General features: G+C 41.5%; 1 protein-coding gene across 7 annotated transcripts in view; it reads right to left on the reverse strand.

Annotated features, from left to right (window-relative positions):
* Nucleotides 1–2,801: 2,801 nt before the first annotated feature.
* relch (RAB11 binding and LisH domain, coiled-coil and HEAT repeat containing) overlaps nt 2,802–24,311 on the reverse strand; it is a 41,852-nt gene continuing 20,342 nt past the window's right edge. For 4 of the 7 annotated variants that reach the window (XM_050056240.1, XM_050056239.1, XM_050056237.1 and 1 more), the window contains 19 exons: nt 20,377–20,489; nt 20,148–20,238; nt 19,361–19,432; nt 19,119–19,259; nt 18,836–19,000; nt 18,251–18,398; nt 17,986–18,142; nt 17,725–17,848; nt 17,219–17,267; nt 15,449–15,528; nt 14,515–14,621; nt 13,535–13,634; nt 11,901–11,983; nt 9,359–9,422; nt 9,063–9,201; nt 8,856–8,972; nt 7,181–7,269; nt 6,509–6,579; nt 2,802–4,104 (listed from right to left, as the gene is read on the reverse strand). In XM_050056240.1, coding sequence (XP_049912197.1) covers nt 3,984–4,104; nt 6,509–6,579; nt 7,181–7,269; nt 8,856–8,972; nt 9,063–9,201; nt 9,359–9,422; nt 11,901–11,983; nt 13,535–13,634; nt 14,515–14,621; nt 15,449–15,528; nt 17,219–17,267; nt 17,725–17,848; nt 17,986–18,142; nt 18,251–18,398; nt 18,836–19,000; nt 19,119–19,259; nt 19,361–19,432; nt 20,148–20,238; nt 20,377–20,489 — 2,031 coding nt within the window. In that variant the 3' untranslated portion in view covers nt 2,802–3,983. Of the gene's footprint in view, nt 4,105–6,508; nt 6,580–7,180; nt 7,270–8,855; nt 8,973–9,062; nt 9,202–9,358; nt 9,423–11,115; nt 11,199–11,900; nt 11,984–13,534; nt 13,635–14,514; nt 14,622–15,448; nt 15,529–17,218; nt 17,268–17,724; nt 17,849–17,985; nt 18,143–18,250; nt 18,399–18,835; nt 19,001–19,118; nt 19,260–19,360; nt 19,433–20,147; nt 20,239–20,376; nt 20,490–24,311 lie in introns of those variants that run through there. The other 3 variants (XM_050056238.1, XM_050056236.1, XR_007570661.1) reach the window with 2 other exon arrangements.

Genomic DNA, 24,311 nt, shown 5'->3' on the forward strand with positions numbered 1-24,311 from the left:
CTGCCGGAAGTCAGACGCCGAATACAGCCGATGGGTTCCGAGAATGCCATTGGCACCAACCCTGTCAGCATAACCTGTTGGAAACAGGCACAATAATGCTAAAAAGTTAGGATGAATTTTAGTGAATGAACAACTGGCATGGCCATTTTCAAAGGGAAATGTTGAATTCTTACCTCATCAGAGTGAAAATGGGTTCGATGGGCACCCCTGAGTCTCCCCGACACTTGAGAAGGCTTCCATCCATCCATCCATTTTCATCTGCCCATCTAGAGCCAAGTCACGGGGGCAGCAGGCCAAGCAGAGCAACCTAGACGTCCACTTTCCAGCTCCTCCTGGGGGACCCCAAGGCGTTCCCAGGCCAGATGAAATATGTAATCCCTCCAGTGTGTTCTGTGAAATATGTAATCCCTCCAGTGTGTTCTGGGTCTGCCCCGGGGCCTCCTACCAGTGGGACATGCACGGAACACCTCCAGCAAGATGCGCCCAGGAGGATCCTGATCAGGTGCCCGAACCACCTCAACTGACCCCTTTTGACGCAAAGGAGCAGCGGCTCTACTCCGAGCTCCCTCTGGATGTCCAAGCTCCTTACCCTATCTCTAAGGCTGATTTTGTTCCTTACGATCAATGAGCACTTTCAGACTGGAGCTGTGTATTTGTGAAAGGACCACCAGCCAATGAATTATGTACCTGTACCAGTTCTGGTCTATGCACATCAGATAAATGGTAGCATTAACTGTAAAACAAGCAACCAAAGCATATCAGTGTGCAATTCCTCAACTCTCCATACTGACAAAGTTTTCAACTAGTCTATTAACTTCAACAGCACAAGCTAATTCCTAATGGGTTTTGCTTTTTGTGTGCCACCCCAAGATTGTCAGTGGCCACACCTATAAAAAATTCCTGGGGGCACCACTGCAGTTGAAGTGTGCAGATAGATAAAGAACTTTCCAACTCATGAGAACTTCCATGAGAAAGAGGAAGAATAATTAGTTTTAAGCTGAGGTAATGGGCTCTGTCCACCCTCCTCATGTCTTCCCGTAAAAACATGCTGAGAGAAGCCGTTTTGTGGTGGAGCCTCTGCAGCTTGCACAGTAGCAATTAAAAGCCAGATTCGGCTCTTATAGCAAACAGAAACCTCAGCTTGACTCTAAACGCATCCCAGATATTCACACTGAAGTCAACCCCTAACAACCAAACTGAACTGGGAAACACAGAGAAGTCACTTCAAACATAGAAGTTACAATGCAGCTCATTTTGATGTATAAAAATGTAGGCGGACTACATGCTGGTTTACAAGCATCACACTTCAAATGACCTGGGTCAGAGCACAGGCTGTAGCTCTGTAAGTATGTGGGTTTTGTTGCTTAGCATCACTTACAACAAGTCAAAGTTCATGAAGCACGACTATTACAGACAGCTCATATACACAAAAATGCGTACACACGCCATAAGCCACTGAATGGTTTCCATTAAAGTAACACACACTCGTTCCATAGAAGAAAGCAGCCACAGCCTGTTTTGGTACCATGATTTTGGAGGAAGCTTCAAGAGCTCGGCACGTTCTCCCTTAAGCACACTGAGAAGTACACAGAGCTGAAAAACATGCACATGGCCCTCGCGTACAAACAGAACAGAGCGGAATAATATCATTAAGGCTTAGCCACCATGTTCCGGTGGGTTGAGGGTTGGATCTCCGTTGCTTCTGCTTGCTTTGGAAACAGATGTGATCCGTGAGTCACCCAAGTCACCAATGTGAGTAAGAGGTGCCCGCTGACGCCATTTTGACAGACAAGAAAAACGCCAGGAGAATTTTCATAATCACACACATGCACATATAGAAACACAGGCCCACACCCAGATGTGCATGCAGGTATGAGTGCTTACATGGCGACACGTTGCCATGCTCAAAGGCCAAGAAAGGGGTCTTGGCAAGTTGAAGGTTGTTTTGACACACACAGAACAAAAGAATTCACAAGGAATGCAAATCACATATCAGGCATCTGTCTCTGCACACACATATCTACAGACACACAGGCGCGCCCACGAGAGAATGGGATCACACACACACACACACACACACACACACACACACACACAGAGTGCTACCGTGCCCTCCAGTTCCACCCTGTCGTGTATCAATTATTTGTCCACCTGGCCTGTTATCAGTGACAATGGTTGAATATTAGCCGGAATATGCAAATTCTGTTTTTTATCAAGAGGTGCTCGTTCACTCTGTTCAACCACTGAATGAGTGCAGCTCCATTTGCCTGCATGATCCATGTCTATTTGAACAAGACTACAGGTCAATCAGAAGTGTCCACAACATGTGGGTTATTGCAAAGGCTGATACTGCAGCCACAATTTCTGCTATTTTACTTCACTTTTTAAAAGAACTGCTTTTATCGCCCTGTTAAATTTCAATGAGGTCAGTCTTTTGATGATTCGGGCCAAAGTTAACCACGGTATTGATACAAAGTCATAATTTAAAGAGATAAAGTATAGATAGCATGGACTGAGAGATAAGTGCAATCTTGACGGCAGATCAGAGCTTAACTTCTGTAGTTATTTGGGGTAAGTTGTTGGGAATGTCCCTTAAGATGGACTTTGGTTTGTTGTACTAAGCAAACAATAGACCATATCAAAAGGCTGGATGTGAGGGGCAGAGACGGTGTGTGTTTGTCTGCGAAATGACTTTGTTTTACAGCCTCCGACACCTGTCGACACTTTGAGCCATAATCCAAACTCAGGACAGCAAGATGTCTGAAAGCACGCGGACATTCAATGAGACCTCCAGAGGTGTATTTAAGTACACAACTCATCTCCATCTTTTATTACACCATGACACCGATTTCAAATATACATAATGGGTACCATCCTCTTCAGTTCAGTGTATGATACAGTTATTTACTGTTTCTCTTAGAGCATATTGAAAAGGAACGACAACCAAAAAACAGAACCAAATACCCACTTTAGAAAAAAAAAAAAGTACAATTATCAGAGACACTGCAACACAGAGAGACACGATGCAACGGACAGAGAGGGAATAATTATGAGCAGTGTTCTCATCAACTTCACATTGCCAAAAACGGATAAACAAAAAAAGAAATTCATCAACAGTAGTGATAACGTTCAGTATGTATAAGACTCTGAATTAAAACATATATATATATATTTATAATAAAGAACAAAATAGTAAAGTGAAGTGCAAATTTCTTTGGAAGTTGGAATAAGGTTGGTTTTTTTTTCATTAAGACATAAATAAGTTATAAAATAGAAGCTGTCAAAACAAAAACCAGTGACAGACTTGAAATAAAATAAAGGCAAGACAATATTTTATAGCTTCAAGTATGCGATACTTCTGAGCCGTACAGATACACCGTACAAGGCATTCTTAACGGAGCCGTTTTGTCGCCTTCCTGTCTGATTATTCTGTAACAAATGCAAGTTAATGCAGCGATCGCACAACTCTTTGCTCCAAGACGGCGCTTAATATTCTAAATGAAATCCAGCAGGACGTGCTCAGAGTCCATGTTTCCTAAAGACGAGTGAAGCTCCTCTGAGAAAAGAAGTACTGTGTGGAAATCAAATTAAATTCTGTGAAGTCCGGAAACGTCCAGGAAACAAGTCCCTTGTCATCACTTTGGGTGCATCTCAACACTGCTCAGTGTCTTCCTCTCTCTCACCTCTCACTGAAATGACAATGTTAACAACACTGATTCATAAAAAGCAAATCCCCAGTCATCGTCAACGCTCTCGTCATGATTAAGGATTAAGAGGAGGATGGGCGGAGGGGAAAACCTCAGCCTGCTCTGGAGATTTGAAATCAACACAACTTTCAGCAGACCTTCATTCCTTAAAAAAATGAACAATTCGTGTGGTTTCCTTTTACTTTAAGCTGAACCAATGCTTTTTTTCCCAGTAGAATGAAATGCTCCCAAAGACAGCAGGGGGTCGTCAGTTAGTCGCATCAGTCAGTGCTGCGATCACTTCTTCCTCTGGAAGACGTTGGCCAGCATGGCGCCAGAAGTGGTAAGCTGACCCATCTTGCTCAGAAACTTCGTCTTGGCATCCTCACCCACCAAGCTGGAGGCGATGGACATGGAGCTATGGGGAGGGAAAAGAGGTTGAATTTGGCCGTGATGAAGCAACAAGGATAACACTGCTTTATTAACATGTATGGACTGAAAGACAGACACAAATAAAGCAAACATTAACCTGCACATAGTTCACTATCTGTTGACGACCTTATGTCAGCCTTTGCTCTACTTCTTTACAGGGGAAATGCTGTTTGCCAATACAGTCCCTCCTAATTTTTACAGTCTAACGGCTCCAATAGTTCCTCTTTTGTGTTAACTGGGATTCAGCGTAACACAGTGAAGCAGTTACAACACTTTGCCAAACTGCTGCATTGCTCAACAGAAGGACGAACATCAGATCTTCTTAACACCAAAACAAAAGTCTATGAATTTCGGAAGTTCAGAGTGTTGACTGGTGTCCACCATGACGTCTGTATAAAAACTAAAAATGAAAAATGAAATGAAAATCAACTTTTCTGCGAACTGTTATGCGTATCACCAGAGGCGTTACAGAAAGGAGACAGCTCACTTTAGAGTCATTTCTCTCGTCATTCTGTGTCACATGGGTTTTGCCAATGCCCCGCCCCTTTAGGAGACTTGCAGCAGGTCCTGAGTCTTTTCACTCCAATAGGAGAACGTGAGTATAGATTACGACTGACTCTTTCACTCTATGGTCACCGAGGTAAATACTGGACCCATTTTAAACAAGCCATATATCTCCTGAACATTCTGACGATAAAATGCTTATTTTCGGATGTATGTTGATGATGTTCTCTACTGCCTTCTGCTAAGAAGTGGTGAATTTACAGCTCATGGCAACTTAATACGATACAGTCTCTGTTTTTTGTTTGATGTCTAGTGTCAAAAGAAAAAATGTTGTTGGACATTTCCAATCCATCTTTAGCATAGTTAGCGTGTTTGCCATATTTCAGTCAGACAACTCATGTTTAAAGTATTTATTTCAACAGCAGAACATAGTTAGTTTGACGTCTAGACCCCGGCCTCATTGCTTCCCGCTAATATGTTTACTTAAGATACTGGGAAGTGATGATTAAATATGACGTGTGTATAAATCAGCGCAGCTCAAGTTGCCTGCCTGAACTAGCTTGCAGGCCTCGCTCCATTACGGTCATAGTGAACGTCCTGCTGAACCCTGTTCAAACTCTAATTCTATACAAAAAAGGAACGAATAGTTGAATATTCTTATGACATAATTCTGAGCTGGGTACAGCCTTAGTCTGAGCCACACACTGTTGTGAGAACTGGCAACAACTGATGTGATCTTGCATTCAGTTGAAATCAGAAATTAAGTTAGCGAGCGGCAAAATAAGGAGCAAACATTAACTTTCTACTGCACTGAGCGTTTTATTTTGAAACTGCTTTCATCTATCCTCATAACACTTTAAAATGAGGAGGGGGTAACTGGGTGGGGATGGGATCTGTGCCAAATTACGAAACAGGAAGTGGAACCATTTCATACCATTGGTGCTGCTAATGCGTAATCTCCTGTTATGGAGCATCTTGGTATCACTTTACATGTTATATACACAGTATGTATAGGAAATCCCATTTTAGCAAGAAATATGCAGAGACATGTGAAATGTAATACACTGCTGGAGTTTGGAAAGTAGCCACAAAGAATGACACCAATGTTATGTGATGCCACTTCAATGCTCACTAAGCCGGGACAGCCACAAAAATGAGGGTTTCCAGAATATTTCAGACCAGGATGAAAATAATGAAACAAATGGGGGAAAAAATAAATTCTTCAAGGTCAAAACTCAATAAAAGACTCATGCTGTGACAATAAAGATCCAAATGATCAATTATAGTATTAGAAGTCAAAGAAAGCCTTGACAGAGACCAAAATGAAAGAGGGACAAAAATCTCTCGGCACAAACACAGAGATTTTAACCTCAGACTTTAACTCTGGGTTTTTGGGGACGACACACCCAGAACTGAGTATATGTGCACTGCGAGGAGCAGACATATACACACTTCTTACGTCCATCTATGCACACTTTTCTCTTTAATGAGCCCCGAACACATGTTAACAAGATGGGAGAAACATGTCTTAAAAGACACCCACAGCATGGCCGCTGTCCCAGCTCTCTTAGCTTTACCCAAACAACTCCTCTCATTTTTCCTTCTCTCTCTCTGTGAAGATACCCACATAATGAGTGTGGTTCCAACACTCTTACATGTCCTCCTCTGCCTTTGGGGAATGAACCCACAATGACGGCCCAGTCCCAACACTGTTAACTGAACCCTCTCCTCACAGTAGGACTATTTCTTCCCCCTCCAAATTACTCCTCACTCCCACTTTGAAGCCGTCACTTGCTGTCACTGCCTGTCACGCAATAAAAATCAATATTTCGCAAATGATCTCAGAAGAGGCAATGGTGTGAATGTGACTGTTAGTTTGTTCTCACCCTTGTGCATCTGCCATCCCTCTGTTTTCCACTTTGATTTCACACTCCTTAATCATAGAGCTCAAAATAACCTGTGGAGGAAATGACAGAGACAGATTTAACTGTAATGTAACCTTTCCAAAAAGCTCTTTGTCTCTAAAACAAAACTGAGTCTCGTGATTTGCAGGAAGATTTCTTTTAGGAAAGCAATGCCATGTACACAATAGCTGTAATAAGGATGCAAGACAGGTGGTGTGGAGGTCTAATTCTGCCCCGACACAACAAAATAAAAACCATTTGTATTTTTTTTTAATGCATCAAACTTCCAGATTGGAAAGAATCCCCATCTTAGGATCTGGTATGCAGACTTTACAGACAGAGCGGATGTGTAGAGCGGAAAAGAATCAGCTGATCATTAGTCACCTTGGGAAAATGCTCACATGAAATGCATCGCGTGAGATTCTGAGACACAAATAAAAATGGCAGAGGTGTGCGTATGAGTATGCCTGAGAATGGGGTGAAGAGTCAGACTGTCTGTCTTTACCAAGAGCGAGTGAGATCCTTGCAGAGAAAATGGACAGACAGAGGAGACAGTCTGGCCCATCAGCGCATAAATATGCCAACGAAACACTAAATGCATGCATTGTGAGTGTTGGAGACAGCATGTGAATATGTGCAGGAGTGTCTCCTGACCTCGTGCTCAGGAGAGAGTTGTTCCATGTCGGCGCGGAGACACCTGAGGCCGGGCAGGAAGTGGTTGACCATCACCTCCTCGGAAATGACTGCACCAGAGGTTAAGGAATGAAAAACCAGTCGATCCAAAGCACCTTGCAGCAGAGTGTATTAGTATTCATACAGAAGGAATGCTAACTATTCAAGGTCCTGTGCAGGTTTCGGAAAGCAAAATGTGGGTGTTCATTTTAAAACTGAATAATTGGGGAATGGAAATAATGAAAAAAGAGAGCAAAAACAATCTATTTTTAACTGAATATATAAACGACTCTGCTCACAGTCACTGTAAGATAAAAATGTCCCAATGCTTTCTATTAAAAATCGAACTTTGTAATAGCCCTCTTATGCATTAATCTTGGAGTGGAGATGTAATGCCTTGTCTATGCGTCTTGTTTTTCTAACTACATGTATAGACATAGAAACTAAAAGTGGTGTTTTTAAGGCCAGGCCGTTACGAATATTATTTGGATAGTGTTTCCAGGCATTACCAGAAAGGTAGAGTTCACTACTGCAGGATAATTCTAAATATATATGTAAAAATAATCACTTACTGACTGAAAATCAAATGTGTTTTTCTTTGATTGTACAAACATTCTTAAAATAAGTCTACTGCTATACGGCACAATCGTACTTTGTCCAGGACTGTATGTGCTCTGCCACCTGTCACAAGCCAGTGCAGCTATGTAGGCCACAGAGTGAACAAATCTATATTTTTAGAGATGGGAATGTACAATTTCAGAGCTTGTCACACTGATTACACGAGAAAGAAGTGCAAGTGGGAGGTAAAGCCTCTGAGGTTAGGGCTATACCTCCTGGACACTACTGCACTGTGAAATCACAGCCTGACAAAGATCCGCAGGAATGAACCTCAGACCAGCTGTGTGTGTGTGTGTGGGGTGGGGTTGACAGAGAAGAGTAGCAAGAGGAAAAAGAGTGTGAGAAAGGAGGAATAGTACGAGGAGAAACAATCACAGAGGAGAAGGGTGACAGAGACGGAGCAGAGGTAATGTAAACGTGAGCCCTGTCCTGGGAACTGTTCCCAACAATTGGAGCCGATGCTCAGTTCTTCCCTCCTCTCACGCTCTTTCTCCCTCTCTCATCCTTTCCTTTGCTTAACTAACCCTGTAATTACCTCGAGCCCCAAAATGGAGGCAGCTTATTTTCCCTTTCTGCTCCTGCCAAATGACGGGCAAACTCTGCCAACACACACAGCGAACCGCACACTCAGGCACAGGGGCCACACTGATACGCAGCACACAGTCATACAGGCACACTCAGGAGCACATCTAACCAGTGCAGCGAGCGCTTGGCTGGTTATTTAACAGCCTTCCCACTGACTCACTCTTACAACAGCTCGTCTTGAACCCGAGCCAACCTTGACACAGACTTCTAGTAAATGCTTTGGAAATACATACAGCACAGTAGTTAAAAAAATATGAGTGAGCTGCCCTTTTGGAAACTGAGGACTGCAAACTTTTCCCCTCGAGTCTGAAAAGGTTGTTTAACTGTTATCAGCATATAGCCAGTGTAAGAACTATAAATACAGCGTTAAAGTCCTCCTAAAGAAGGTAAATCCAAGCTGACCAGTACGTGGAAAGGCTACACAGATCAGTAAGTACGACCTAGAGAAGGATACAGCAGCAGGAGAGGGCGCTGTAGGCCTCAAACAGCTGGGTGGCGATATCAATCCTCTTGCTCTCCACTGTCTGGCTGTTGTTAGCCAGCGCCAGCTTGTGAAGATGTGGCAACACGACTAGAAGACGACACGAGAGGCAGAGTTTAAGAAAAAATTATACATAGTTCACAGCTTTTTTTAAAATATGTACTTGTGTCGTTTACATACACTCATCTCTAAAGCGTGGCTCAGCGTTAGGTCCAACCCTCCCAAACGTCCTGATGATCTCCATGTGCAAAGAGTGCTGATCTTGGTACTGCGGGTCCTCCAGGAATGAGGCCAGCTGCATTTTTACACGCTCCAGCAGCTACACACACACACACACACACACACACACACACACACACACACACACACACACACACACACACACACACACAGAAAGTATGTTAATGCATGTTTTATAATGATTTGCTCAATTATTTATCCAATTATTGTCATTAGCAGATTAGGCGTGTGTGTACCTCTTTCTGTGTGACGGTCTCCATGATGGTACCAAAGGCAGGGATAGTGGATATCCTCACTGAGCTAAAAGCGGCGGGAGAGCAAGACAAAGGTTTGACCATTCATAGTCACCGTATCGCTACTTTTAGGTCTTCTCCAAATTCTCCATAAGTGTGCCTTTTAGCAGGAATCACAAAGAGTCAAATATTCTCTGCATATAATTTACAGATTTATTTAAATATATTTGAATAATCAGACTGTTGGGTTTTAACTTCATTGACTTAAATGGCCTCAGGTTATGTGATTAGCAGGGAGGCAGCAATTTGGTTTCCTGGGGCTATATTGATTTTTCAAATACTGTTACGAACTGAATCAATAAATAAAACAGACCACTGCAAAGTTATACTCAAAAATAAGTCTAAGAAATTAAATATTTCTCTGCATATTTGTTATTACAACGGCACACCAAGTGCCCAATAAGCATTTTTCTAAAACCACAAAAAGGTACTTCTTGTACTTCTACAACTTCTACCACATGTTTTGGGTTTTATCAAATACAGTGATTACATAGTAATGACATGCTGGTAACCATAGTGATGACTGAGGTGACTGCTCACGGGGACTGCCAGGTTATTAGCTAACAGCTACTGAGTTTCTATTTGACTGGGCAGTTGCAACAACAATCATCTGACTGAAATCTGCACAATCAATCAGTGCAACCTAAAAACTATAAAACATAAATGCTAAATGTTGTTAATAATATTTGACCCAGATCTAAACGTACACTTGATTAGATCTGTAATGGATATATTCACCACATCATTCTTGAGCTAACAGCTAAAAGCTAACAATCCCAAAGATAAAGAGATCACAAGTACTTCTTTAAAAAAAGGGATAATTTGATTCCCAAAGCCATCATGAAAAATACCAAAACTTGATCATGCAAATTAAAAATATCTGACAATCCTCAATGATTTTAATGAGCTGCGATAAGCAAGATTAATGGGGTGCTGTTAGGGTGATGTTAGATAATCATTCCACTGTCAGTAGTAGCAGGAAAGACTTAAAGATACACTTGAGCCATCTTGGACTCTGCTGATCCTGGACACAGCAACACATGTGAAAGACATCAGGCCAAAAATCTTAAGGTTACAAAACAACATATTTCAAGGTGCTGAATCTACAAGTTGGGTCAAGTGTGTACCCATTAGCATGTGATTTTCAATACAGAGAATGATGAGATGAGAAGGGCTGCATTCCAACAGTGTTGCCACTAATTTTTTTATCTTGTCTAATCACAAACATGACGGCTGTACGCTTGCAGCCCTAAATATGTATTTGTAGGAGAGCTGGTCTTTGAATAACTGTCAAAGTACAGCTAAGAAGATTGTTGTGTTTATACTACAATGAAAAGGACAAATGTGATTAAAGTGAGATTTCAGTATTCGTCCAACTTCAAATGTTTAGCCAATCACTGCGGCTCCAGACTGGTGGATCATTGAAGACAGGATACAGGAAGAGTGGCAAATGACTCCAGACTCTGACTTCCTTTTCCACTGAATGTTTGTGGTGGTTAAAGAAGCTGCCACTGATGTTCTTCAGATGTACTGAACGGTTTATGTGTCACATGGTCAAATGTCTTTTTTTTTTTTTTTTTTTAGTGCCCATTCAAGCTCAGTGAGACAGATTTCTAGCAGGACGTTGCTTCACACTGTAAGAATGCAGCCCACAAAATGACAATGTTTACAGAGAGGTTTTCTTGTGTCGATTGACTCACAATTCAGGCCCACTGCACAGAGTTATAAGGGCCGGAGCCGCACGGCGATCTACTAATGCTTCACTCATGCCTCGGAGAACCAACTGCAAACCCATCACACAGCAGGATGAGAGAGAGGGAGAGGCAGGGGGGGAGGAGGAGGAGACAGAGACAGGAGGGAGGAGAGAGGGGATAGAAGATAGAGGGGATGATATGGAGGATAGAGAGAGGAAGAGAGGAAAATAGAGTGACAGGATAAAACTGAGAGAGACGGGGTGAAGATAACCAATCACTAGCTGACGGATCGGTCAGGAGGAGGGGCCTTGCTTAAACAGAGTAGGGTGGAGGAGGAGAGGATGGGTTACAGACGAGCATGCTGGGACTGTGCTATTGCCGCATGCAGGCAATGTGCACGCACAAATCTGGGCTGTTAGTGTCGCAGACTGATGAGGTGACAAGAGCTGCCGTGGGTTAGTGTTGCAGACTGATGATGCAAACGTGCAGTTAACAGTGGTTATGCTGATGAACCACTCATGGCCCTGCCTGAACCTACACAGGAGCAACTCCACACAATTATCTGCCATTCAAAAGGACACTTGTGAGGAGATTTGGGGGATTTGAAATTATATAACTGATATCAAATGGAGTAAATTGTTTACCAACAGAGTTAGCGTCTTCAGAGATTGTTTTGTGCTGACTTTGCTCCTGGCAGGTTCAGACTTGTTTCAGTGTGATAGTTCTCAGGCGGCAAAGAGAAGGGGGGAGAGAGACGCGGCGCGGTTTATTGTTGTTGTTGTTCCACTTACATTTCAGGGTCGGAGGACAGTGTGATGAGAGCCGGCACCACTCTCTGAGCTACCAGCGTCTCATTCACCCCCTTCACCAGCAGCTGATCGGATTGGACAGAGCCAGCCGTGATGTCACAGAGGTGGGCGGGGCATTGGGACAAGAGCGAGCAACACCGCCAATAGATAGAGAGAAAGGAAAGAAAGAAAAAAAAAAAGCAAAACAGAAGAAGGGGAGGGAGAAAAAAAAGAAAAACAAACACAAAAAAGATAGGAAGAAAGTGATATACAATGACAAGAACCATAGCTGCAAGGCACGGAACGGCACTGCATGTATCGAGCAAGTGTGTGTACACACACAATCACACACACACACACACAAACAAATACACACACACGCACACGCACACACACACATGCACACGCATGTATGCAGAAGAAATGGCAAAGCCAACAGAGCTAAACTGCACAAACACTTTTACAGAATGGTGAGCATTAAGCTGTGGGCTCTTTCCAGAGACTCCAGGTCAGATTCTTTCGTTCCATTTAAATTGATAAATAGTTGGCAGTAAACAAATCTGATCTGGGATCTGTGGCAGAGAACCACATTTCAACCCACAGTTTTGGCAATGGTGGACAGCTAGTCACTATGGAATGGTGACAGTGGGGTGTGTTGGGAAAGGCAAGTACTTCACAAAACAGGGGGGACATTGATACAGCCTACCACTCCTCCTCCCCCAGGTTTAGATCAACATAGGCCCGGTTCTACTGCTATACCTAGATCCTCATCCCAATGTTTGACCTAAACTGTGCACGGATCTCAAAGGACAGGGAGAATTGTTACAGTTGTTTAGGCCAGGAGTTTTGCCTTGACAGCCTGGCAAGGACAAAAACAAGGAAACGGTTGTCTCCCTTGAAAAATAGTCGGAATATTATATTTCTAAAAGACCTTAAATACTGAAAAACTAAAAATATTCATGAGAAAACATTTCTGATTAAATTATACTTTCCGACAACACTGAAAAGGAACAGGCCTTGAACTTTTCTGACTTTACTTTCAGGTTGCTGACTTCAGTCTTTCTCTGACATGCAGCAGATATTTATGTAGTCCGCTCTGAGAGCAGTGCACAGTCAAAGGTCTGATGTGAATTCTTGGAGGGTCTAGTCATACAGTTGGAACCAGGGCGCTCGTAAGCTACAGTAGTCTTTACTCACACTCATATGACAGAGTTGCTAAGTATCAAATGCATAATAAACAGCAGCAATAGCAAGCAGAGCTAGCACATGTACAGCAAAAAGATAAACATGAATATCATAACTATTATAAAAGACTGCATAACTGTTTGTGACTGCAATTATAGTACAAAAATACAGTATGTATACTTTAATTTAGAATGTATTGTCTGTATAAAGTTAAGATGCTTTAACTCTAACATACCATTTCGTCCATAATTGTGCAGTCACATTATACTATTACTATACTATTCTACTGGTATACACGCTATAAAAGAGCAAAAATCATTTATGCTGATGTGTTTCTAAAAATGTAAAAAGGAATAATTGCATCAACAATGACATTTTTGTAAATGATAGCCAATCAGAAACCCAAACATCTTTAATAAGTTCAATACACTATCTGTGTGTGTGTTCTCTACCTCAAACATCCGTGCTGCAGTACACCGGACCAGTGCAGAGGTATGGACGACCCCATACCACAGAACAGTGAGCAGCAATTCATGGTACACTGGGTTGGCACTGAAAAGAGAGCATGAAGTAAATACTGGGTAATACTGTGGCAGGTGTCAATAAACAACTGACTTTCAAACTGTGAGAAAAGTTTTTCCACACAACGCTGTAAATAGGTTACACCGTAAAAGGAGGAAGTATATGTCAATAAATAAAAATCAATCCATTCAATCTGCTTTTGTGACATAATTTTTCACCCTAAATCGAGCATCACTCACTACAGAAAAACTGCTATGGTGTTTTTTTCTTCATCATATTACAGCAATTATTTTTCTTTTTTAAATTTGTTTAACCAGAAAAACCTGAGAATAAGAAAAACAAAAAAACAAAACGTTTTTAAGAGTGTCCTGGCCAAGACAGGCAGCAGTATAAGTTAAAGACAACATAGAACAAGCAATATAAAACACAAAGTAAGATCACTATAAAGAAAAGCCAACCATAAAAGTGCAAAAAGGGCAACTACACATGGTTACAAAGACCAGCTAAGATATATCGTGACAATGGCATATAGAAGATTGTGTACAAAAATACTCCAACAGTGCTTTGAATACTTATACAGTATTCACACGTTATTTTTTAATCAGCACTGTTTGAAATCATCTGTTTTAGTTTGATCAAATTAACTTTCTTTCTGATACTTGCTTTGCTGACACATCAGCTGCTAGAATTAGCTCTTATGTTCGTTAGCATCAATGATGATGAAATCTGTTGTAGGAATATTTGTGTGGTTGAACAAAAGTAATATTATATTGTTGAAAAAATAAATAAATAAAAATGTTGTATGTCATTTTTGTTTTTTCTAAATGACCAGAAACAGTGGTCCTCACTTGGTAGTGTGGAATGACAGTCCACTGTTGGTAATGTAGGAATGTATGTGTGTGTGTCTCACCCTAGCTCTACAAAGGAGGCCTTTAAGCTGTCCAGAGGTGCATGGGACAGGGACAGTGTTGTCATGACATCCTCCAGGAAACCCACCAACAACTTGCGATCCTCGTCCTGTACAGAGGTCATTTCATTTTTATCAGTCGACAAATAAATCAACATCTACATCTTAATTTGTACATATACGTGCACATTTCTACAGATCACTTGGGAGCATTTTGGGACAGCATTCATCCTTTGTCACGTTCACAATGAGATAAAATGAGCTGTTCTGACCATATTTTGTTGAAATGTTGTGTCGAAAGGTAAAAAAAAAATACAGCATGTGCTGTCCACAGTGTTTTGCAAGTGCCGCATAATTTCGTGGACCTAAAATCAAAACAAGAACATGTGGCGGCTTGATGTGTTTTGCAGTGGATTTTCCCTTGTGACTAAGAATATAGGGCCAAAATTACTCATTATGTCAACGAACTATACGGAGGAAATCATTAAGTTATTGCTTGATTTATCTTGCAAGACTCTTATAAATCAACTTCAGGTCAGCTTAGGGCTGGGCAATATATAAATAGTATATCACTATCATGGTATGAGACTTTATATTGTCTTAGATTTTGGATATATTGTAAGTGTAGGCTTCTCCTGGTTTTAAAGGCTGCATTACAGTAAAGAGATGTGATTTTCTGAACTTACCAGACTGTTCTAGCTGCTCTATTATTTGCCTTTACTCATTAGTAATTGTATCCACATTACTGATGATTACTTATCAAAAACCTCATAATAAATATAATGAATAAAGCGTGAAGGACCAATAGTCAACTTTACAATATTGTCACAATATCAATATTGAGGTATTTGGTCCAAAATTTAATGATATATGATTTTCTCCACATCATCCAGCCCTAGGTCAGCTACGTTTTGGCTGTGGTCTGCTGTTAATTTACCTGGTTGTAACAAGTCAGCACTCCAGTGGCATAGATAGGGACTGTGGCTTTGGTGAGAATATCGTTCCCTGCTGTAACATCTGACAGAGGAACAAAATCAGGATGAAAACCAAAAACGAGACGCTGATTGACACAATAATGGCTCAAGATTTGACACTGAATAACTCTTTTTTCTGCTATTAAAGTAACACTTCACCCCCCACATGACCACCTGCATATCAGTAACTCAGCAGAATCCTTTAAGACAACATTTTTCACATGCCTCTGGTAAACAGTGAATCCAAAAACAGAAAAAATTCTTGATGACTGAAGTCATATGGGTCAGCATAACTGTATGAAAACATCTGTTAACAAACTGTCAGAACTCATGCAGTATAATCCAAGTCTCATTTATCCAGTCATGCGCTCCGTAATTCCCGAACAGAAGTCCCTTTCTGACGGGGAACTGAACTAAAAGTGACACTTATCTATGCTCTCCTCAAAGCCAGACTCCATTAACAAAAACAGTACTTCTACCTCCCTTAACTGCTGGTTAAGCTGCTGGTCCACAGCTGCCTTGATCAGTGAGTTTGTTATTGTGGGACTCTGGTGTTTTTAAAGGGTTAGTTTTGATTCAGCAGAGTCATACAATAACACAAACAAGCTAACTATCAAGGTTGCACTAGATCCGCAGCTCCTGTGTTCAGTGAGGTAAAATTACTTTTTTCATCAATGGAGTCCTGCTATGAAGAGAGCAGAGATAAGTGTCACTTTGAGTTCAGTTCCCTGTTAAAGGGCTGTCTGCTCTGGAAGTACTGTGTGTACGACAGGATAAATCAAACTTGGATTATACTGCACGAGTTGTGTTAGAGTTTGTAGATGGATGTTTTGATGTAGTTTTGCTGTTGTTAAATGTGGACCCCTATGACTTCAATTCCCCATGAATTTTCGCCATTTTTGGATCCTTAATTCATCAGAAGCACGAGAGAAGAATAAAGTTTTCCTTACTAGTTCAGTGTAACACATGGTGAGTAACTGAGATACAAACGGTCACACTATGACCGCTAACCATCATCTGTTTTTTTTTGTTTTTTTTTTAAAGATATTTTTTTGGCCATTTTGCCTTTAATGGACAGGACAGGTAAGTGTGAAAGGGGGAGAGAGAGGGAGGATGACATGCAGCAAAGGGCCACAGGCTGGATTCGAACCCAGGCCGCTGCGGCAACAGCCTTGTACATGGGGCGCCTGCTCTACCACTAAGCCACCGACGCCCCAACATCAACTGTTTTGGACAAATTAATCACAGAAATTAACAATACACTAACGTACAATCAAACAAAACAAAACATGCGGTGAGGTGCAGTCTATAATATTGTGCTAGGCATTTGGTGGCACAACTGTGTCTGTAACATGTTGTTTACAGAATGCATTACATCGTTGTGGTTTGACAAAAATATACTGAAAAGGACAGTTGCAATGTAAGGTCACAATGACCTTAACACAGACTGGGACCCGATACAAAACACATTTCATAAATGGCCACAATACCAAAGGCTAAATCACTTGGCAGCCAGCTGAGACCAAGCACCTCTTATAACTACAGACACATGTCCGGAATTAAAAAAAAAAAACAGAAGAAGAGGGGAACACCCAGGACTGACTCCAAATAGCTTGTTTACATCAACAGTGCCTGCGCCTGAGCTCCACCTACCAACATTCTCTTAAGGGAGCTGAGAAAGTCTTACAACAAATGCACATCTGTGTGTATGTGAATGTTTAATCTGGACTTACCAACATTCTCCTCAGATAGTCGGAGGATCTCTTGGAACTGTGGTTTGACCTGAAAAGTTCATTAGTATAAACAAAATGTCATAATTTATATTCAAACACATCATTGACATTTAGTGTAAAGTACCATTTCACACTTGAACAGTTAATACTGTCAATACCTCACATGGATTTTTGATGAATATCTTTACAAGGTCAGAAAAAAATTGCATTTGCAAAGATTTACACTTAAAAGGTTACCTGAAAGTTAGTAGTAAACTAATATTTCAGACACCTTGTGCATGCTAGGATACAGAATTTAAACACTCAAAATGGCTGAAAATATCTATAAAGTGCATGCTTACATGGATTTTGGAATTTATAAATTCAAAAAATGTAACATGTGGGTACTTTTTGGACTTTTAAGTGGAGAGGCAGAATTTAAATAAGTTGAACTGAGAGAGAGCACTACAACTTTAAAATCGAAGTGTTGCAGCAGCACATTTTTTTGTACCCTTGCATGGTTTTACCTTAGCGTTGGTAAAAATCTTGCCGAAGGTGCGACAGAACCTCCAGAAGAAGCGTGAGAACTCGTGCACGCAGGTCGATGACGTAACATTGATACGACCCACAATCTCTATGAGCTGCGGAAGGCTGGAGACAGAGCAGACAGGTGGCAATCAGCGTTGTGATTGTTTGCGTATGCTTTTATGATACCATGTACAAAGCTGTCTGTATACATATATGACTTTACATGTGTGTGCGCGCGTGTATGTGTGTGCATTTCTCACAGTTGGTTGACCACCCATAGCAGGCTGTCCCAGCCAGTGGTTCCCTCATGCTCCAGCTGGTGGTCGTAGAGCAGCAGCAGAGCACTCAGCATCTCCCTGCTGCCGATGATGGTTGCCACGTCCTGGAGGGGCGACGCTGGCCTGGGGAACCGCGTCACTGCAGGACCAACGACACAGGATCATAAGAGAAAATCAGGACATGTCTTACTTTTACAGTTACTACTTCTACTTCTGACTTGTGTGTCCCCGTGTGTAGCTGTCTCACCCTCTATTGCAGGTATGTCTCCGTTGAGTTTGGCTCTGCTGGTGAAGGGTGCGTTCTGCAGCACCACGGCGAACAGAGGAGGGATGAGAGACTGCAGGGCCGAAAGGAACACGTGGAGCTTGTGTTCATCCAGACCATGTTCTCCTTGCTACAGAAAGAGGGAGGTGTGGAGGGTGAGCATGACAGAAAAGAGACAAAGAGAACAAATGTGAGACAGTGAAATGTATTGTTTGTGTGGTGCTGAGATCTGTAGCTTGGAAACTAAGAGTCAGATGTAGTCAGATTTGTGCAGATTTTGTTTGTAAGGGTCGACTACTACTGTAGACATATTGAAGATACACCTAACTGTAGCATTGGGTAGTTTTCATCACAACATTACCAGTGATTTTCTAGTGCATGTTTACAGCATGTTGCTTTAATTTCACGTTTGCTCTGAATATTCGTTTCCTCTAATTTACTGCACATTACACGTCTTGAACATACAATGTATTATTTACATCATTTGGATGTTTTTGGCTCAACAAGCGTGATTTTTACTATCAGGATGGGATGAGAAAGGCTCTCAGGTTTGAGGCAGGCACTTACCATAAGTAGCTTCTCTATACGTGCCAACAGAGAAGGGATGAGTGCAGATTGCAGGGTGCCCAGCTCTGTGGTCCAGGCAGCAAAGGCAGGAATGAAAACCTGATGGACTGCACTGACCACCCGCTCTGATGGGTCCCCCAGTGACAGCAGCATCAGCTCAAAACCCTGGAAGATACACACGATGATGTGCGTGAGAGGAGGATTCACCAACAAGCACTTACAGAAACAGAAAGTAAAACACTTATATTATATTATACACACTTCCTTTGCACAACACACATACCTGGGAGTACTTGTCAGGGTCATCAATGTAACCCATGATGATACCCAGACTCTTGACCACAGCCTCTCTAACCATGTCAGCCTTATCCTCAGCGAGCATCTGCTGCAACATGGACAACACTAAGGAGCTACGGATCTCCTTCTGCAGAGACAGAAAGCAAAACAGACAGACACAGATGAATTTTTTATTCATCTATATTCATGTAAAATCACTTTTTAATGTGTATATGCATATGTTCTTACAGGCAGGTATGGTGCTAAGGCCCCACAGGACTCCGCCACCAACAATCTCCTCTCTGGATATTTGTGGTTAATCTGCAAAAAAAAAAAAAGAAAATATTTAGAGAAAAAAAGTGTAAAAAGAAGTTCAGAAACAGAAGGTAAAAGGAGAAGAGAAGTAGACTGGAGGGCAGCCACGGTGGAATGGAAACAACTCGAGTATCATCAACACGCTGACCCTGTGGAAACCACTATTGGTGATTCTAGGCAGATTCTCAGCCTCCAAACTGCCGGCAGCTGTTGTTGCCATAAATGTGTTTCATGAGGTGACACAGGTGGCAACAAAACAAACAAAACTGCTATCATTATGAGTCAGGGACACCATGGAGGTAATAACAGTGATTTTCTGAGTCAGAATATGGAATTACAACAATGCTGAATGGGGTGCCCGCTACATGCAAGACGCAACTAACATTTGTTTCAAATATATTGCACAATGAAATATTTTTGCATTGGCGCTTTGTGCATTTCTTGCAAAACAGAAGTATTTTCCTTTTGGTCAAATCTACGAAGAGGTGGAAACGACAACAAAAATAATGGCTGACGTTAATTCTAAAGTCTTTGTGCTAAAATAAAACAAAAACATACTCCAGATGTGGAAATGAAATGTCACAGACAACTTAACGAAAACAACAACAAAAGATGAAATTAAAAAAAAGTGTTGATGAAGCCCTCTTTGTATTACCATTGCAGAAAATATTAGTGACAGAATATTCAGTAACAAAGGCCACCTGCAGTGTATGAACTGTACCTGTTCCCAGCACTGAGGAAGTAGCTCAGCCTCGACACGCGTGGGACCCACATGCCTCGCGAATGCAACACATCCCGTCAAGATCATTTGTCTATGGAAACACACACACAAAGAAACACATGAGAACATACTCCTGGATAAACTCATAGTTGTCTTTCTCTCTCAGGGCTTAACAATGGTATCTCCGCAAGAGGTTGATCGACCAGAATATCGTTCCATCTACACGCACCTTTGCTCATCATCTGGTCTCTTGATTAAATTAAACAGGATGTGGAGGAGCTGGTCTCTCTCTTTAGGCTCTGGGTGAAGGCAGGCAGTACATAAGATGAGTGGGATCAACTCCTGAAGACGAGAGAAACAAGAGACAGAAGTGGCATCAGTTTGGATATCTTCGCAAAAGGAGAATGGGGTTGAAACACACAAGGAAAGGATGGTCGCTAGCAGTCAAGCAGGCCTGGAGGTCTATTGACGGGGAGTAGGAAAGAGGGAGAGGTGTTGAATAAAAGGGGGAGAGAAAACAGGAAAGTCAAAGGGAGAAATAAACACAGGGGGCCACCTCTGAAACCAACAGGAGTCCGTCAACACCAGTGAAAACATGCTTACCTTCAATACCTTGTTGGTGTTATACCTTGACTCATTTGGCTTTTGGAGTCACGCACATACAATTAGAGCCACGTACTGAAGAAACTTAAACAGTGCATGCACACACCCAGACACAGCTGCATTTAGACACACACATACCTTGTTGCACTAGCTCCCTTACTACAACACAGCTCTATCCCAGAGTTCAGACAGAGTTTATGGACCTTCCAGCCAGAGGGGAGAGAGCTCGGCTGCCCTTGATACAGGGCCTCCATGGCCAAATTGTGGTCAGCCCTAAATTCCCGCCACACACACCCAAATTAGAGAGTGCACACAGAGTTAAAAATATGTTTTTTTTCAAACAAACTCTGTTTTTTTTCCAGGAAGATATCATAGTTGCCTGCCAAGTGCTGGAAGAGCAAGCAAAACCCCAACGCTGGACGGACAGATGGACCTGACAGAGACACTTGGGTAAAGATAGGCTGTGATGAGTCACCCGCTCAGTGCTGGACCAACCCTCTGAAGTCAGTGCCATGTTGGCTATCTTTTAAAAAGTAAAAATACGACATTTAAGTATCAGAGGGCCATTTTAAGTGGCTACATGACGAGTTCAATATGGGTGAAATCAGTTCAAGCGTCAAAAAACCTGCAAATTAACTGTATTTAGGGAAGTTAAGCTGTCACATTCAATAATCCTCTGCCCCGGCCTCTGAAAAAAACCATACATCTTCACAAGAGACATTTTTGGAGACTTAACAGCACTGGCCTGATAAAACAAATAAAGGAATTCATAAACAGCACACATCTGAAAAGCCAGAAGCCACGCTGACCCTGCTCTATTTCTGTGTGAACTCCTGTGTTTCTGATGTGAAGACTCCTTCAGGAGGTTAAACATCTGACCGGTCTTGGATAAACATTGTGGGCAGGTAGAGTGGACAGCACGACGCCAGGACCCAGAGGCCAGGGGGGCCTGATGCTTTACTTCAAAGAGCCGAGTGACTGCACATTCCAGTCCAAGGACCACTATGTGCAAGAGCCTGCATCCAAATGTTACCCCACATTCCCATTCCACCTTAACCAAATCTTACCAAATCTGTATTATTAAATGTTTCGGTTACACTTTACTTGAAGGTTTCTATATAAGGGTGACATGACACTGTCATAACATGACATGACACTGTCATGAACCTGTCATGAACATTATGTACATGTCATAAACGTTTATGACTGCTGTCATTAAGTGTGTTTTTGTAATGACAAGTTGACATTGTTTGGGTCGTCTTGATTATGACAACTTGACACTGATCAAAGTGACATTACCAGAAGTTGTCTTTGTATCAATCATTATGTCAACTTATCATGAACACAAAAAGAGGTGCATTTCTTGTTAATGTCAAGTTGTCATGACAAAGACATCTTCTGGTAATGTTGTCCTGGTTAATGTCAAGTTGTCATTATAGCTGCTGCGCAGCAATGGTCGGGGCCGAGCAATTTTAGGCAAAATTAGGCAATTCTGAGCAACACACACACTAAAACAAAGCATATCACAACATAGAAGTTACATCATATAATTATGGCATGCCCTTCAAATTGTGGATGAGTGGCTGAAGTGATCGGACTCATAATATACAAAGGAAAGAAAAAACTCAAGAATAAGAAAGTAAGAATAACATTAACTGCTAGCAATTTTGAACAAACTGGTCTGATCTAGCTTAAAGCTAAACATTATCCATGGTGACAAAGATGAAAACATTTTTTAAAATGTAAAAGTAGCTATTGGATAGACTCTGCATATTGACTGATAGCTAAGCCAAATAAACAGGGAAAAGAGACAAGGGATAACAGGGAAAAGTGTTGATAAAGAGTATTTGTCTCTCCGCAAAACCGCCTGGATCATAATTATTATAGTCTCTAATCCACATAGCATGATGCCTGAACAAGGACTGTCACATTAGAATGTCCGTTCTGCCTTAGCTGAGGCTTGAACTCACAACTTCTGAGACTGAGGTCCATCTTCTATCTCAATGAGCTAATTGGCAAGTGACAGTTCATGTGTGGCTTCACAAATTGACTAAGCCAAGCATCAGGGTGCCAGACAGTAGCCATCCATGCCATGGAAAAGCAAATTTCAAGGTGAAAGTTCCAAAGCTGTAGCACATATGGTTGATTTGTTATGAATTTTCAAAGTTTTGAAATTTAGAGGCTTGCTGTAGCGCCACCATCAGGACTATTGTCTTGTGTTTCCAGTTGAGGACATCTGGCATAGGACTGGACATTTATGAAAAGTTTGGGTAGATTTCTCATATGGAAATGTTCCACAAGCTGAGGCTTGAACTCACAATCTTCAACACCAAGAACCATCCTCTGTCTCACTGAGCTAATTGGCAAACAGAAATGTCACATGTAGCTTCACAAATTGACTAAGCCAGTCACCTGTGTGCAAGACAGCAGCTGTTAGTGTGTAAAGGCAAATTTCAAACGGCTGTCAAAAATTCAGTTATTAAGACAAAAATCCGAAAATACACAAATTGCATCTAGACAGCATGGAGATGTTGGTAATTTGTTTTTAACAATGATTTATTGGCTCCATAATAATCATTAATAATTAATAATAAACCATTAATAATCAAATGAAGTGCATAAATGTTTATTAACAGGAAATAAGAACACAGGCGATAACCAGATACAGTGATGAATACCATGTATGTAGCACAAATAAATATCCATACAATGCAGCATCTACTACTACTTAATTTAGTTTTTTGACTTTTGTCTTGCTGCTTTGGATTCTCTCCTCCAGGTGCCTATTTTTTTTCTATCATTCTAACTTTTGTTTTTATCCATTCTGACTTCCTACCGCATTACCAGAGAAACCAGAGCTTGAGTACAAACAGAATGTTAACAGCATCTGTCATTTGAGTTACAGCTTAACGCCTAATCTTTTGTCTCCTGACAGCCCTGATAACACCGTCAATGTTCTTTGTCTTGCCAGTAGTTCGTTAAAGATCACAGTTAATCTGGCCACTAGAAAAAGGAAGTCAATCATTGCAGCCTGCGTTTACTCTCATCATAGTGATACCACTTCTTGGAAAGCCTGGACACACCTTTTACTATATATTTAACGGGATCAAGAAAAAAGTGTTGCAAAAAGTTTACAAATAAAACCTTTTTATCACAAGAAAAGAGAAATGTAAGTAATGAGGAGCTTGACAGAGAATGCTCATCAGTATGCTACAATAGCACAGTATATTGGAGAAAAATATAAAGTTTAATGATTTACAGTGTCTGATATTACAGCCAGGTGGCAGGCAGAGTTTCACTGCATCGTTCCACCGTTCAAACACCTTTTGTTCTTAAGTGGGTGTCACGTTCAGACAACTAAAGGTGTGTCTCCAGGCTTATGGTGGTTAAAAAGCTTCAAGTTGCAAGATGTAAGTGTGAGCAGCTGTGCATGTGTGTGTGTGTGTGTGTACGCAATGTCATGGTTGGTGAATCTAACGGATATAGTACAAAGTCCACAACACTCAGACCTAGAGGCCTAAATGTTCGGCTGTGTTTTTGTCTTTGTCATCCTCTCCCCCG

This window comes from Epinephelus moara, chromosome 11 (genome assembly GCF_006386435.1).
Source record: "Epinephelus moara isolate mb chromosome 11, YSFRI_EMoa_1.0, whole genome shotgun sequence".
NCBI lineage: Eukaryota > Metazoa > Chordata > Actinopteri > Perciformes > Serranidae > Epinephelus > Epinephelus moara.